Raw genomic sequence first — 17,316 nt, 5'->3', positions numbered from 1 at the left:
ATAGTTGACTGTGGCCACATCCCAAGAGCACCACTTTGTATCCTGTTATCTTTGGACACTCTGATTGAAAGGAGTCTCCTGTGGGCCACAGAAAGTGAAAACCCCTGTGCCGCTGCACGTGTTCTTTAAGTTGGAGATTCAAAAGCATCTTAAACCACGCCACCTCTTTAGGTTAGTGGTCTGGTTCCAAGTGAAACAACAGCTGAGTATAAAGAGAAGAGATATATGAGGAAAATTAAGCCTGTGACAGAACGATGACAGAAACTCTGTTAAGCTGAACTCAGTGGAATCACAGCCCATCATTCCTAGATGACTCCTCACAGCACCAGCCTGTCCTCCCCTCCCTCCTGGATGATCTGACCGATAGACTCCCGGTTCTTTGCCCTTATAAAGCACTGCCTCTTGCACTCCATCAGCTGCTCTAGGTCACGCCACATCTTCACCTGCTCCATGTTGGCGCTGTGGCTCTCCCTCACCGTCTTCTGTTCCTCTCGCAACTTCTGGAGACCACACGTGAAAAGAGATATTGGTGAAAAATACCCAGCGCAGACTCCGTTTGCTCAAAATTAAATGAACCCCAACATGATCACATTTGTGCCAACCTGGTGCAAACAAAAGTATGTTAAATCTGTCTCATTATGACATTCTACTGTCCTCTGTAGACCTGAGATAAAAACAACTGGCATTTATTCAAAGACAGAATTCAGATTTGATGCCATATATGTTAATATAACCTCAACTCTGCAAACTAGATGCATATTTATGGCATTTCTAGAGAATTCTATAAAGAATTTGCTTGCACTTTTATAGAGTAATACATATAATTTATTGTTTGGTTTTGTGTCCTGATGTGAATGTTCAGATGTATTCCTTACTATGCATTACGGTACTTTACTTCCAAAGCAAACTCTGTGAAACCACCTTGGCTAACCTGTGTGTCCTCAGATCTTGTTCTTGACAGAATAAAGGAATATTTCCAAGTATTGACCCGTCCTAGAATCTGCTGGGTCAACACTCGCTCAGCACACTTTTCTCACCTTGCCAAGTAACTCCTGTTCGGAAATATTCTTCATGTACACTTCCCTACAGTGAACAAGAGGAAGATTAGTAACATGTGTGCAACAGCCATTTCTCAAGCTGATTTCACCCCATGTATTAAAAATAAAGGTGTGTCATCACAACAGCAAGGAAACAGTGGCAGTAGATTAACTGGCTTTAGTGTAACGAGAGCCTGCTGAAATAAAAAAGGCCATTCATCTCGCAAGCAGCTGGCTGGCCTGGCTCAGCAGGCTCACCTCATGGCTTTCTTCTTCTCTTGCGGATCAGGAGACACGTAGGCCTTCATCTCCTCAGCTGCCCTCTGTATTTGCATCTCAAGGATCTGCCGAGGACAGAGAGGCACAGATCCGAGTTTACAGTTTGTCCCAGTGGGTGCTTGTGGGGGCAGGTGGCTTACAAAATGCTGCAACATTGTATGCACTCATGTTTCTAATTTGGCTTAAAAACAGCGATAACAGTGCACAGTCTCTGGTCCTGCTTTAAGTAACTACTGTATCTTTTCAAAATACTTGCCTGTGACATGGTGTTGATATGATGGTATCGGTTTTCCTTCTGTGCCATCTCATCCCTCAGTGCTTTCACCTCCTGTGATTTAAAGAGAGGATGGGCGTTCTTATATAACCATGCTAAAGATCAAACATGTACTAACACACGGGGAAAAAAAGCACGTAAAATTCACCTAAACTGCTGTGCATATGAAACCCTTGCACTATAATAATTATACCTGCTCCAGTTTTGATCTGTTGCTCTCCAAACCAGCAGCACAGCTTTCATACTGTGCCTTCTTTTCTTCATACTCTTGGCCTAACTCCTATGAAGAATCCGAGCAGGACACACCGGAACAGAAAAGCAAATCCATTACTAGACAGTCAGAACTGAGACAAATGCACTATTATCAACACTCGTGTCCCGCTCACAGCACTGTTTAATGTCAACAAAAGATCCCAGCTGTAGTTTTAGCACTTTAACTTCTTACAGAGTCTATTTATGTCTTCCCGTTGCAGCTCTTCATTAACAGACGTGACCCATTGAGATGTAAGAGCAATTCTGGGCACACATGTAGGAAAATTAAATCCTCTGCTCTAGCTCAGGGATGCAGGATGCTTTCCCATTATACATTGATTTATGGATCATGCAAATTACTCCTAATGGACCTTGTCCATGGTAGCACAATATAAAAGTGAACTTCTACTTGTTCGCAGAAACAGAATTAGGACTCGCCGAAGTTATTTTGGAGCATGAATTACCCACTCTTTCTGAAAGTTATACTCTGTAATGAAAAATCCGTACCAAATTCTTGCCAGGATCCTTTTTCTGACAGGCTGGGTGTTAAACAGGGATGCTGCTTTGTCATGTGAGCTGAAGGCCCTTGTTTCGGTGTGGTCTTTGGCACATCAAACTGTCTTTACAAACACCGTTTGATGTGCCGTGAGGTTTTTTTGAAGTTCTCGTTTAATAATTCAGATGATGCTCACCTGACTCTGCTGTCTCAGTGACCTCAGTTCTTTAATAATTGGTGCTAGCGCAGACTTCTTCTCCACTATCATTGAGTTTAGCTTCTTCACCTTCAAAAAACACAAGATAACGGCACACACTGCATTAACAATAAAAACAAAACACAAAAAAGGAGTCCTACAATAATCACACACACACATGTACTTTTGTATGCATTCACAGACTTAAGAGTAAACAGCAGGTAATACGACTGTGACTAATGATGAAGTTAGACAGCATTGTCAACCAGATCAACATTTGGAGAAAGTGCCTATAGCGTGTGTGTGTAAGTAGGTAAGTATTGATTGAAACATTCCAGATTTCAGTTTTATGGGTTTGAAATGCCATTTTAAAATTTTAGTGTAACAGCGTCCTTTCAGCATGGATCCAGGTATATTTGATATCATCATTAACAAGCAATCTTACAGTCTGCAGAAGTACACACGCTACCGAATTCATAAAAAAGTCACAACTGATGTCCTGGGCTTCCACACAAAAGGATGATGATGGAAGTTATGAACTAGTATTCTTGTTGTAACTTCCCATTACTGATAACAATAAAATCAAACTTTCAGCTTTAATTAAATATCCCGAGCATCAACACAGAGGTTATTATTTGCTAACTTGTGCTGAATTTTCACTTGGCTGTAGTTATTTTAGACTTTCATAAACTCCCTAAAGGCCAAACTCCAGGGAAAGTGCAGATAAATAAATGGTGGCTAAATGAATAGTTCAAATCATGGACTGTGTGTGTGCATGCTGGTTCACTGTCCAGCTCAAGACAGGATCATAAATTTCACCTTTTCCCTGCTGTGGGAAAACAAAATGTGGGCGGTAAAAGAAGAAAAAAAAAAAGTCTATTACAAATTACAGTGAGCCTGTATCCACAATACAAGGGCCCTAAAACTGAATCAGCTAAATGGGCTTCAATCAATTAAACTGCAACACTGGTGCTTTTCTTTTCAGTGGCATATCATATTCTCCTACACACACAGACACACATGTACACAGACACACATTGTTAAAGTTAAAGTTATGCTTTAACTGACAACACTGGAGACAATCATGTCATTTAAGTTCACTTTATCATCAATGCTAACAGTATTTGTTGGCACATGTGCAATAAGCCTTTTACGCCTATGGTAGACACTGCATGCTTATCGGGGTTCTGTCTGTAACTGTGTTGGCTACGTCCGAATGAAGATGTGAAGAACATTAAATTGGACATGCTCTGCTTTTCCTTATTTTCTGTCATAAATACAATGTTCCAATAGTGATTGCTCATACGCTCTTAGCAAGATGGCTAAAAGTTCAAATAATGAGGTACAAGTAACCCATGTCAATCAAAAGCTCAGAGTGCAGACTGCTTTAAACACTCAGTTGTTTCTTCTCCTGGCTTTATATGAACTCACTGAGAACAGACTAAATAATCGATAATCAGTATGTATCTATAGTAACTACTAAGCCTACAGTAAGTCAAATAGCACTTCAGATTAAAAAAAACCAAAAAGTATAGTCACCATTTCAGACATGTCATCCAGAGTGCGGCCCTTCTTCTCATCTAGCTCACTCTTGATGGCAGAAACCCTCTCCAGCTCTTCCTGAGTATCACTGTAGCCAGAGATACCCTTCTCAGCCTCCACGGCTTGCTTTAAAACACAGCACAAATTGTCAGATATTGTTTTTTAATGATTAGGAATATTGTCTTTGATTTCAGACATACCACCTAAATTCCCCAATAATTGGGATTCTGCATAAAATGCAAATTAATACAGAACGCAGCAATCTGAAAATCTCATAAACCCATATTTTATTCACAATACAACCAAGAAAACATACCAGCTGTTTAAACTGAAATATTTCACCATTTCAGGAACCAATCGTGTTACTGTCAACAGGTCAATAAATGATTGGGTATAAAAAGAGCATCAAATTGAAAAAAGGCTAATATATTTCTTAAAATGTTCTCACATTAAACATTTGATAGGTTTTAATACTCCATTTTGAATAAAATGTGGGTTTATGAGATTTGCAAGCCACTGCATTCTGTTTTCATTTACAATTTATACATTTCATGGAATTGGGGCTGAATATTGCTCCACGTAAAATTAACATTAACAGGGTGTCTGTCATTTGATCTCTGAAATGCATAAGGAGGTATGATGCTTTAAAAAAAACGTCCATTGCTTTATCAAATCCTTGTGTGGGATGCAGACAGAGGAAGAGCAGCAGATGGAACCGTCAGAAATAGTAGCTCAGCCTGCGTCAGAGAGCCCATCAACAAGTCAGGTGCTGGGACCACACAAAGGTGTGAAGCCCTTTCTAGGAAACTTCTACCACTTCACTGTTAGCAGAGAGTATGTGAATGGGAGGATCAAGTGAAAACAACACATTTGGACTGACAGTATGACGAAGGGGGAGGAGGTGGGGCGGTTATTGTATGAATATGACAGTTCAGAGAGGACAGCAGGAGCAGTTAGGAAGATTTCTCTGGTCCAGGTCCAAATACTAAATATTAAATTATTACTGAAGGGTGTCTTTAATGAGACTTCCCTCACAATAGCATCACAATAGTCTTCACAAAGTAACGTAAAGTTGTGAATTCCAGTCCTTCCTCTGCTTTATTGTAAATAAATGAATGATTCTGCTTCTCTCACATGAAATTCAAAATCAGGAATTACCAGTTTCTGCTGGACAGCATCATGTCTCTGCTTGAGAATCTCCTCTGTGCGCTGCACGACTCCATAATCTGCTTTCAGCTCAGCGATTTCCTGGCGTTTCTTCTTGTATACTGTTCCCTTGCTGCGGAGTTTCGCCACTAATCGTTTCATCTTAGAAGAACAATGAAACAGAATTCGGCATTAGTCACAAATGCGAAGGAACACATTATGGACATGCCTGTAAGTCCTGGATAAACACATTTTGGGCAGATTGTTATTGCTTTTGGGTTTTTTGGTGGTGCAGTAATTAATACTGGAATTAAAACCAGCTGACAGATTGCATTATTGCGTTATTTGCGTGTTCTCCTAGTGGCTGCATGGGTTCTCTCCAGGTACTCCGGCCTACTCCCACAGTCCAAAGACATGCTTGTTTGTTTAATTAGTGAATCTGAATTAGCTGTAGCTGTGAACAAGATCATTTAGGCTACGTTCACACTGCAGGCGAAAGCGCATCAAATCCGATTTTTTTGACCCTATGCGACACATATCCGATCATGGTATGACAGTGTGAACGGCACAAATCCGATATTTTCAAATCCGATCTGGGTCACTTTCGTATGTGGTACTGAATCCGATACATATCCGATGTTTCAGAAAGCGACTGCTGTTTGAACGGTCAAGTCGCATTAAATCCATTTTTTACGTCACTGACAGACGCCAATTATCAGCACAGGAGAAGATAAGAACACTTTTATTTGTAGTGCGAACGAGCAGACAAAAAAAAAAAAAAAATCGGATTTGATCAAAAAATCGGATTTGAGCATTAAGACCTGCAGTGTGAACGTAGCCTTAGTGTTACTCAAAGGTTGCATGAAAATACCCAGCAGCTCTATATTCAATATGTCCACTATGCCTCCTCTACACATGCCCAAACCATCCCCGCCTTACCTCTCTGACTGTCTCCAAACAACTCAACCTGACTGTACCTCTGATGTGTTCATTTCTAGTACTTCCCTCGCTTCCATCAAAGATTTTAGTATCAACTCTGGCACTTACAGCTCTGCCTCCTGTCTTTTTTCCAGTGCCACCATCTGCTAACATTAAATCATAGCAGGTGTCAATGCCGTCTTGTAAACCTTCCCTTTCACTCTCACTGCTATCCTAATGTCAAATGTCACCTCTGATACTCGTCCCCAGCCGCCCTGCCTGCACTCTCCTTCACCTCTCTTGTGAGCTGCTGCTCCCAGATATTTGAAGTCAACTAACTTTACTACCTCTACTTGCTACTTCACCTTTCCACCTGCCTCCCTCTCGAGTACACGTATCCATTCTGTCTTACTACTACCGACTTTTAGTCCTCTTCTCTCTAGATCATACCTCCAGGAAAGAAGACAAATTCCTTGTTTTCTTTCCTCACCAATTCATCTGGTAACTCTTCGCTACTTTTGTTGAGCCAGAGTTCAGGCAGGATTTGAGACAAGCTCAAATCCTGCCTGAACTCTGGCTCAACATTCTTCCTTCTTCAGCTTCCACCATTTAATCTTTGCCTCTGGCTTCACTTGCTTCTTCTTCTTAATGTGATCCTACAGACTCAGATTCTCCCTGGACCCCACCTTGCAGTATCCAAACTCTTTCATATTGTACCTTCTGCATAGAATATAGGCCATCTGCATGCACCTACCTCCACTCATTTACATCACCTCTTAAAGTATGTGAACACCACAGCTTTACCATTTGTCTCTCTGCATTTCTATCCTTAATACCATCCATGCCCAACACCACCTCCTCACCTCTGTCCTTCATCTACGTGTCCACTGAAGTCTCCTCCAAACACCACTCTCTCCCCTCTCTGCCACTTCCTTTCCCTTTTCTACCTAATATTCAATTTGTTGGACGGACACACACACACACTGACAACATTCATCATCACCCCTTCAATTTCAAGCTTCAAGCTCATCATCCTATCTGATACTCTCTTCACCTCCACAACACTATTCACTTACTCTTCACGCAAGCTCACCCCTGCTCATTTCTCTACATATCTACATTATGGGAGAACAGCTTGAGTATATCTCTAATGCTTCTGACCTTGTTTCCCTGTAAGTAGTCTCCTGCACAATATATCCACCTTCCTTTTTTCCCCATCATGTCAATCAGCTCTCTCCCTCTACCAATCATAATCCCTACATTTCAGGTCCCTATTCACACCCCCACACTCGTGCCTTTCCTTCCCTTACTACCTCCGAACACGCTTCCCCGGCCAACAGTAGCGCAGTTTCCACTGGCACACTGCTGGCCAACAGTACTGGAGGTGGTTGTTGTTGACCTGGGACCCGACCAATCCGATATAGAAGTCTCACTCTTGATGACCTGCGTGTTTGATTTGGCAAAGAATTTACGTCACCTGCACTTCCTGATGCAACCCTCCCCATTTATCTAATGTAAATATTGATTATAGGTCCTTCAAAATACCAAGACACATACATTTTGATATTATTGATGGTTCTGTGAAGCACATTAAAACCTGCTGTAACAAAGAAAGTGTAAAGTTGATATGGAAACTGCAATGAAAGAGGCCTAAACACAGTTTATATTTGGAGGCATGGTGTCCGGCACAGCTGTGATACTATGAAAGGCTACAGGAGAAGACAATGGCTTGAGCCAGGGGAGGGAAGGGATTAGAGAACAGCAGCGGCTGCAATGAGGAGGCCTGGAGGCCATGCTATGATCTGAAAGAGTCACCCGATCCTTTGAGATTCACAGCCAGCTATGTGCAGCAAACAGCTTCATCTGACAGAATAACTGCTTTAAGTGGATGCTCACTTACTCCCCACCCCAAATGTCTGCTGGGACACACTGAAACTCCTCCACAATGAAGAGCAGCTATAAATGAACACGGACACAGAAGAACAGCCCCAGAAATCACAGAATGTGCTTCATGCGGATCAATGCGTGTGTGTTTGTGCGCACATTTATTCTTTGTGTATTTTGGAACGTCAAGGGCAGACGTGACCGCAAGAGGAATTAACACAGCAGAATTATACTGCATAGTGTTCCTGACACTGTATCCCCAAAACAACTGCTGTTAAAATGGACGGTGGCTCATTCAGCAGTACACCCACACACATGCAGACCAGTTAACAAAACCCTCAACCGTGCAGCGTATGCTCCAAATAACTGCACGTGGGACAAACAGCAGGAAATCAAAATAAATCCACATTATTTCAAGTTTTTAAAAAAAGCGTTAGTCGGATTTGTGACTGAAGTAAGACTAAATTTAACCAGAGTGACGAGGATGCTGGTTAAAATGGTTTCTTGTTACTTTCCAACCAATGACGAACAGATGTCGTCATCCCCCCTCAGAGAGACCCTGCAGTTGGTGGGCGGCATGTGATGACACGTAATGGTCAGAATGGAAAATACCTCTGGTAAAGTGATCATCTCCACTGCGGCTGATAGCCCGAAACTACAGGAGGAGTCTGATAAGCCGCGTTTGACAAAACATTTTCCATTCACTTCATTCATGTGTCGTCTCAAGGGCCTCTTTGTTTCTACAAACAGCTCTCTAATTTCAGTTAAAGAGTCTCAAATTGATTGTAATACATTGTCATGACTAATGTAAAATATAATAGTGTGCCTCATACTTCACTGTTTCTAACTATATTTTGTGGTGGAGAGTTTGTGTCTATTTTTTGTGTAACCAAACATGTCCATTTGTCACATTTGTTTAAAATAATGATGCAATATAATAACGTATTTTACTATTAATGTAGTTAATAGTTACATACAAACTCACATTTTCCACATCAGCAACTTAATGCATTCCTTTGCCAACACAGTTCATGCAGCTTGTTCTGTGGTTCAAAAGGCTGCCATATAAAATGTGTTCCCTCAGCTGAGAATCTGCATCACTCTAACAGTACGCTCCCAGGAAAAGAATTTGCAAAAGTGCCGCGTTTCCATTTTACATTAAATGGAAACTCTGCTGTGAGGTCTGTTGTGTTTTCATCCTCTTTACCACTAACATAATGTCAATGCAGAGCTGTTCTGGCTTTGGTGCCTTTTGGGGAACAGCCTGGATTTCAACAGGTTTTGGGGCTCATTACTACATGCTTTTACTGGTTGTACTAACAATTTTGGGATGAAAATCACAGTGTACAAAATCTTTTTTTGTTTTTGTTTTTAGGGATCATGGATCCAACTTTGGGCCCAGCAATATTGCTGCGCTGTGCTGGTGTCAGCTTTAGGAAACCATGGAAACTGATTCTAGAAAATTGAGCTCTGATGGTCCCAGCGCAGCTCCCATTCATTAGGATCTCTCTGCTCTTTCAGAGCAGTCACTGTCAGCTCTGTAACTTTAAATTTAGTCTACTGGCCAGCTGAGAAGTGATTGCTCAAGTCTTTTTTGATTCAAGCGCCAGATTTTGTTTAAGTTTATTCTATGTTAAGTTCACTTCAACTGATCGGCATGAGTAAACCATACCACGTGTCTGAAAGGACAAGGAGTACATCTTGTCATGGGATATAAATAGAGAGCAAAGTCTCTATACCCAAAGACTGCTCAAGGTTTTTTTGTCCAGCTGACTTGAATTAGGAGACTGATTACACTAAAGATTAAGAAAAAGGCCAACTTTCAGGAAGTTTGTCCAGTACAATCCTTGTTCTGGACATTCTCTCTTTTGTGTTCTATTTATGACTGTGCATGGGAATGTGGGGGAGAGCAGGGAAAAGGGATAAGTAACATTAGACAGTGAGCCTGTCTGTGTTTGGATAAGAACAAAAATAGCCTCTTGTGTTTTCTGTGGATTGCAAATCTTCTAGCACTTTCTTTGATAAAGCTGGAGATGATAGCGGTGTCCTGTTTCTAAAAACTCATTTTTTGTGGAGCCCCAAAAAAAAAACAAAAAAAAAAAAAAAAAAACACACACGCACACACACAAAAATCCCCAGCAAATATTGCAGTGAGTGTGTGAACCGGCAGTGTACCTCATCACCACGAATGACCTCTTCCCCATCTGAGCCTTGTGTCTGGTTTGTCCTCTGCCTCAGCTCCCTCTCTGCCGCAGCCAGCTCCTCCCTTGCTTCCTGAAGCTCCTCTGCCTTTGACTCCTTCCTTCGAGCGATGATGGAGGCCTACAAGGGTCAGGTTATAGACGTATACAAACACGATAAATCCATGGAAAATATGAGAAAATGAAAGAGCTGGAAAAAAAAACAACATTTTTCCTATGACACACACTGAGAACAGAATAAAGATCACTAGTGCTCAGTCGTTGACCTTTCAAATGAAAAATATCTTAACCTATTTAGGAACAGATGGACAAAGGGATGAATGATTGTACAATATACATCTTAAGAATTTGAGTTTTCTGAAATAAACACAGGGTCACAGTAAGATGTTTTGCATTCAGGCCTATCCTTTGGTCTATTTGCATGTTCTACGCACACTTATGCAAGCTCCATTTGCTCAGCAATCAATCTTTCCTCCAACTCTGTTATGAATATAATTCTGTAGTCCCTTTTGTGGATTCTGAAAGGTCTCTGTTCCATAAACATCCAAAATTTCCAGTTTGTATGGTGTGTGTACTATACTGGTGCAGACATGCCCCTTTTATCATACCACAAATTGCACATCCTGGATTCCTCACCTCGTGGCTCTTACCATAGATGTGAGCAGAAGAAGCAATTAACAAAATGAGACATTGTTCCCTAAGAGCCTCATTTTAAAGTAATTAAATATGATGTTTGGCACAACTGTATCAAAATTTGTTTGGTTATTGCTCGGCTACAACTTTATATTATGATCTCAGAAGTAACAGTGTTCTTAACATGAATTACATTAAGGTTCCTTTTAACCTGTGGGAAAAAAATGTAGCTGATTAAAGAGTCAAAACTAGACAGAACAATGAAAGATGACTGAAAGAATGAACACAGTCAGCACCTGTTGTCTGTAAAGGGAGAGTTTGTCATCCATGGGGTCATATCTCATCATCCTCTTCTCAATCAGCTGGTTTATCTGAGAATCTGCTTCTTTAATCTGTGAAAGAGGAAATTAAAGGACATTTAGAATCTTGAAGGTACACAAGCATAATACCAAACCCTGGTCCTCCAGACCTTGTCCTCCAGCTCCTGGAGATCAGCCTGGCCCATCGCAGGCTCTGATGCCACCTTCTGCAGGAACTGCACGGTACGCCTCATGCCCTCCAGCTCCTTGGGAAGCTTCTCAGAGACCATGTAGGAGTTGATCTTGATCTCCTCTTCGAGTCGCTTCATTAAGCCTGAAAGAGACCAATCTTTTCTTTAAGCTATTTTAAACCTCTTTCAGGCATTCAGTGCCTAATATCAAAAATATATGGTAAAACAACTATTCTGCCAAAATGTTATTGTAGAAAGACAAGCGCTTATTAAATGTATACTAAACATCAGCAGCCCCATTTAGTGTTCCTAAAAAATTTGTAGCGCTTCTGATTATTGACTTTAATTGTGCAGGTCCATCTCTGTCTGCACCGCAGTCGTTTTAGAAACTGCAAATGTGTAAATCTCTCATTTGGCTAAAGACGCCAACAGCAGATGAGAACAAAAGGCGACAATTTCACCATCAGATAAGCTCTATTAGAGCACTTCAAAGATCAGCATAATCAGAGGGTCTCAGCAGATGAAAGCCCGTTAGCAGAGAGACACCAGCATCACACTGTTGTGACCTTGAATCCACCCATCCAGCTGTATGCATGGAGCAGGGACATGGCTACTCACTCTCTGGATTAGCATCTGCTGCAGCTTGTCGCAAATCCTTCAACTGCTGCTCTGATCTCAGCAGCCTCTGCTCAGCCTGAAACAGCTGAACACACAAAAACAGTCACAGATACAGGCACTGTCAGGAAATCAGAGCACTATTTTCATATGAAATCATCTTCCTGTTTTCTGCATTGATGTGCCAGTTTTCAGTCTATAAAATATCTAGAAACAATGAAAGTGAAAATAAAAAGAAGACTTTAACATGTGTTAGTCAGCCTGAGGCAGCAGTCGTGGATGTGTTTGATACCAATGAGACTGCGCCAACTGTTTGCAATGCTGTATCGCATTTTTTTGCTGTTGTACACTTCTTATGTTAAATGCTAAAATCTGACAAATGCAAAAATAGAAAACTCACTCAGCAAAGTAAGTCCTTCTAGAATCTAGTTTTGCCACCTGGCAGTCACACTGCAAATCCTCTGAGCACCAATTTGGCCAGTTATTTTACAGCATTAAACTACAGACATTAGACTCATTTTATATCATTTGTTGCATGCAGCTCACTGTGTGACCAGTGAAACTCCTCTTTTTTGTCAGTGTACAGAAGACAGAAATCTGTCACCTCAACTAAAAAAAAGGGCTTAAATTGTAGAAATAATTGTCTAAAATTACAGTAAAATTTCTGGTAGCTCATTGCCCAGAATATGCTGCATTTATAATTACTTGTTAATTCACAGAAAATATCCTTGTTCTGTTTTGTCATTGCCGTTTCTCTATTAGTTAATGACATTGGTGTATTATGAATGGTCATGGGTGAGGGCTACATCAGCAGGAAAAGCTGTAAAACTTACAAACAAGCACAAAATTTATGCCCTCCTTTACAGTGTTCAAAGCCAGCCAGTGGGCCAGACTGGACTCTTTGGTGGGCTGATTCTGTGTGACAACGCTCACTAAACACTAACAAAAATAGTCACAGACAGATAATTATTATAGAATCAACAGCCAAAAGTGATAAAAAGGTGCTTACAAAGGTTGCCCAAAATGGCCCAAGATAAGGTTTCTAAAAGCTTTTTCCCAAGAAATTATATTTCTACAATCATTGTTGTTCTTACAGAATTCCTACACAGATTTCAGTTCAGTTTCTTTCTTGTGATGTATCAGCCAAAACTAAACTGAAATGAAAACAAAAAACTAAAACAAACAATAAAAACTCTGTGAGCAGAAAACTCCACATTAAATCCAAACCCAGATTGTGCCAGACACAGTTTTGTTTTTTTAAACTCCATTGAGCAAGAAAGGAGAAGCAAAAGACAGTGAGAAAAGGCAGTGTGCATAACGGCCCACAAACTTGTTTAACTTGACTGTCATGACTTGCTAAAATATACTGTGATGAACAAAAGCGCTGATAAATGACACAAGTAATCCCAAGTATTTACCTGATTCTTTTGCTCTTGCTTCTGTTGAGTCAGCGCCTCCTCCCTCTCCTTCTCCACCCGCAGCTGCCTGGCCTGCTCCAGCATCCGCTGATGGTTAGACACCGACTCCACCTAGTGGAAAGAAAACACCATTCAGTGCTGCGGCAGTCATCGGAGGGTCAGCAAAAATAACTGCGGCCCTCTGACAGAGTCAGGTTTCACCTTTTAACAGGGCCTGTAAGTAAGACCTAGAAATTCAGCACCTCATTACTTCTAGCCTTGTTAAGCAGCCTTGCAGCCTGTCACATCCCTGTCAGGTTTATTAGAGGAGCTGATAATATATGTTTGAGGTCATGTTTTCATTCCACAGTCAATTCTAAAGCCTTCCAAGCATTGCAGGAGTGCCGCAGCCTCCCAGAGCAGTCTGCCTTACCCTCTTCTTCAGCCTCTCCACACGTTTGATGAGCTGGTCTTTCTCTTCCTCCATGGCACTAATGTCCTGTTATTGCAGAAAAGATGAATTAATGTCATGAATGTCAGTTAAGCTTATGAAAAAGTTCTACTGTCATTTATTACACAACAAATATAAATTGAAATCAATATGTGAGTTTCATACTGACGAAAGATTATAATCAGTAACTTCTAACAAGCAGTGTAGTAGTAGTAGTAAAGAGTAGTAAAAAGTAGTAAAGAGTAAAGCGCGACTACAGTGTGAAAAAGTGTTTGCACCCTTCCTGATTTTCTAGTGTTTTGCATAATTATCACACTTACATGTTTCAGGTCAAACACATTTTAACATTAGACAAAAATAACCAGAATAAATAGAAAATGCAGTTTTTAAAGGATGATTTCATTGATTAAGGGAGAAAAGTTTTTCAGACCTACCTGGTCCTGTGTGGAAAACTAATTACCGCTCATGTTAAATCAAGAATTAACTCTGATAAACGACATTTTTGGAAAACAGAACCGGTGTGATGGCTGGAGCAGGCACAAATATCTTAAAAAACAACACAAAAGGAACACCCTAACCCTAACCCCAAAAAGAAAAAAGGCTGATGTCACATTTAAAAATAATAATAATTAAAAAAAAAAAAAAGGTACATTATGCCAACAGTAAAACCTGGAGGTGGTATTGTGATGGTTTGGGATGTTTTGCTGCCTCTGAACCTGGAAGTCTCGCAGTAGTAAATGGAAGCATGAATTCTGCCGTCTACCAAAGCATCACAAAGGAGAATGACGGCCATTTGTTCGTGACCTCAAGCTGAAGTGCTCTTGGATTTGCAGGAGGACAATAATCCAAATCACACCAGCAAGTCCACCTCTGAATGGCTTAAGAAAAAATAATAATAACTTTGAAGCGGCTTAGTCAAAGACCTGACCTGAACCCAATTGAGATGCCTTGAAAAGGAAGTTCATGGTCAAAAACCCACCAGTTTCGCTGTGTTACAACAATTCTGCAAAGATGAGTGGGCCAAAATTCCTCCACAGCGCTGCAGACTCACTGCCAGTTGTCGCAAACACTTGATTGCAGTTGTTGCTGCCAAGGGTGGCCCAACCAGTTATTAGGCTTAGGGGGAATAGCTTTTTCACACAGGGCCATCCAGGTTTGGATTTTTTCCCCCTTAATAATAAACACCTTCATTTAGAAACTGCATTTTGCATTTACGTGTGTTATCTTTGTCTAATACTTAAATTTATTTGATGATCTGAAATATTTAAGTGTGACAAACATACAAAAAAAAAAGAAAAAAAAAATCAGGAAGGTAGCAAACACTTTTTCACACCACTGTATTTGTTACCCTTCTTATTTCTGCTGTGGAGAAGCCTGAAGTCCTCAGCTGCTCACACTCCTTATGATAAGTCTTAAATCCTTCCACCAGCTCTTCATACTGTCAACACACATTATTTACCTTTTTATTAAAATAGCAGTTCCAGTAATCCAGGAGGTGTATGTATCTTTAATATGCTGACAAACCTGGTGATAAGTGTCATTGATGATATCATCCTGCAGAAAATCTGCAGGCACCTCGAGCTTAACAAGAAAACGAGCCAAGTAAGTCCTCTTCTTCAGCTCAGGGACTCTCTGCAGCAGCCAGTGGAGGATTGGGTGAATCACAGGTTTGCTGCCAGTCACCAGACCCTGTCTGAAGCTGCTTCTGCAGGGAGGGATGAAGGAGGAGAGCTGATTCAAACTGCAGAAGGTGAATGGTAAAACATGGAAGATCCACTGCTGCGTTTCACTGGTAGTGAGGTGATTACAAGATTTAAGGTACTTTATTTATGTGAATTCACTGTAAACAGTGAAAACTAAGGAAAAGGTGAAAAAAAATGAGAGCTCTATGAATGATGTGCATGTTGAGTTTAATTTTATCAATTAATTTAATTTGATTTATACAGTGCTAGTTCACAGCAACCATCATTTTATGGTGTTTTGTACCATAAGCTAACAACCCTACGATATTAAAGAGAAAAACAGAACAGCCCCACAGTCCTCTGTGAGCAAGCACTTAGTGACAGCAAGAAGAAAGAACTCCCTTTTAACAGGAAAGGATCTCTGGCAGAACCAGGCTAAGTGAGGTCAGCAATGTGCCAGAACTGGCTGAAGGGTGAGTGGAAACAAAATAAAGAGTATAGAGAAACAAGGGCAAAATACAAACAATTGGTCTTTTATACTTTAAGATTTTTCACAGGGCCCATTTATCAAAAGCCAAAACATCCTGTGTTTACACATTTTTGAATCGTCATTGTGGGCCATATGCCCAGTACATATGGGCATGTCCCAGTCTTGAAAGGTATTGGAGGAACATACTTCAAACCCTGTCTGCAATTCTTGAATACTTCTTCTGGCCAGACAGAGTCCACTCTCAATGGCTGAGAGACCTTATGTCCTGTTTAAGCCTGGAAAAGATCAGTTACTCACTTAGCAATACCAACAAAACGTTCCACCAGAGGTGGGGACCCTTCCTGAAATTATTTGCAAGAGACACTTGAATAGTGGAAAGAGATGAAAGAGATGCTCAGTGCACCGTGATGGTTCAGGATCACCTGATTCAGCCGTGACTATACAAGCTTTAGCAATAAATAAAATTTGAAGCCTAATCTACAAAGTCAAGAAGGTGTCCGTCTCCCAGAATTACCTTGAAACTATTTTATGTTATAGATGTTGAATTAAAAAAAAAAACAAAACTAACTAACAAAACACTTTGAGTGAAACAAGAAATAGCGTACAACGACAATTTGACAACATTATAAACATCAGAATTAGATAAGGGGAAATTTAGCTGAAAGTGCCTGCATATACTTACACGTCAGAGAGGTTACCAGGAGGTTTGTATTTCAGCATCCCCAACAGAGCACATATTCTCTTCACAGTCTGTTCAGGCATTTCTTCACGGATGTCTATGGCTTGCTATAATAATAAACATCAGTGAGAGTCTCACGTTATTTCTATGAACACCACACACAATCACTCGGTGTTAACCCTGAAACAAGTGTAATGAACTTTAGCGTCTAGTGTTGGTAAAGATTTCTGATAAAAGTATCGGTTCACCTTTGGGTCGATTTCAGCCAGAACATCGTTCAAAATCTGCAACAGCTGCATCGGTTCAAGTGAGTCAAACGTGATGAGATTGAAGTTCTTCTTGAATGGTTCCCTGTTCAGCTGTTCGACGATGAATTTCAACTGTTCGCTCATCTTGGAAAAGTGTGATTTGATGCACTTAGTGGCTCTTCTTTGCTTGATTAGCCAGCTAACGCTAACGTAACTACGCTTTCTGTCGTCGACTAAGATAGCTTAGCTCGCAAACCCGTAAAATAATTATTTAAAATCTTGCTGGTTGCGCTGGGAAGTCACTATTCAGAAATTATAACAACAATTGCAAAATCGTCTTACACAAGTTTTAAGCAGCTAGTTAATTAGCAGAAGGAAAGGCAACGGTTACTGTGGAAACCATAAA

The 17,316-nt window shown here is 40.7% G+C and overlaps 1 protein-coding gene across 1 annotated transcript; it reads right to left on the bottom strand.

Moving 5' to 3' along the window:
* Window positions 1–317: 317 nt before the first annotated feature.
* ift81 (intraflagellar transport 81 homolog) lies at window positions 318–17,054 on the bottom strand. Its single transcript, XM_085367875.1, has 18 exons — window positions 16,911–17,054; window positions 16,666–16,769; window positions 15,336–15,516; window positions 15,160–15,249; window positions 13,794–13,859; window positions 13,382–13,492; window positions 11,967–12,051; window positions 11,328–11,491; window positions 11,155–11,250; window positions 10,200–10,346; window positions 5,235–5,384; window positions 4,074–4,202; window positions 2,535–2,624; window positions 1,784–1,870; window positions 1,573–1,644; window positions 1,296–1,381; window positions 1,038–1,083; window positions 318–500 (listed from the first exon to the last, which is right to left on the bottom strand). Exons 1-18 carry the CDS (start codon window positions 17,052–17,054, stop codon window positions 318–320), a joined length of 2,031 nt encoding a protein of 676 aa, XP_085224001.1.
* Window positions 17,055–17,316: the final 262 nt, after the last annotated feature.

Source organism: Diplotaxodon limnothrissa, linkage group LG12 (assembly GCF_057381915.1).
Source record: "Diplotaxodon limnothrissa isolate DT_005_m linkage group LG12, D_limnothrissa_male_GT1.1, whole genome shotgun sequence".
Classification (NCBI taxonomy): Eukaryota; Metazoa; Chordata; class Actinopteri; order Cichliformes; family Cichlidae; genus Diplotaxodon; species Diplotaxodon limnothrissa.
The sequence above is the reverse complement of the archived record's forward strand: the minus strand, read 5'-3'. Positions and strand labels throughout refer to the sequence as shown.

Coding starts and splice junctions, on each gene's coding strand:
- ift81 (XM_085367875.1), bottom strand. CDS start 17,054: ATGAGCGAACAGTTGAAATTCATCGTCGAACAGCTGAACAGGGAACCA. Junction 12,052..13,381: donor AGCAAGAGCAAAAGAATCAG/GTAAATACTTGG, acceptor TTGTGTGTTCAG/CTGTTTCAGGCTGAGCAGAG. Junction 10,347..11,154: donor TCTCCCTTTACAGACAACAG/GTGCTGACTGTG, acceptor TGACCCTTGTAG/GCCTCCATCATCGCTCGAAG.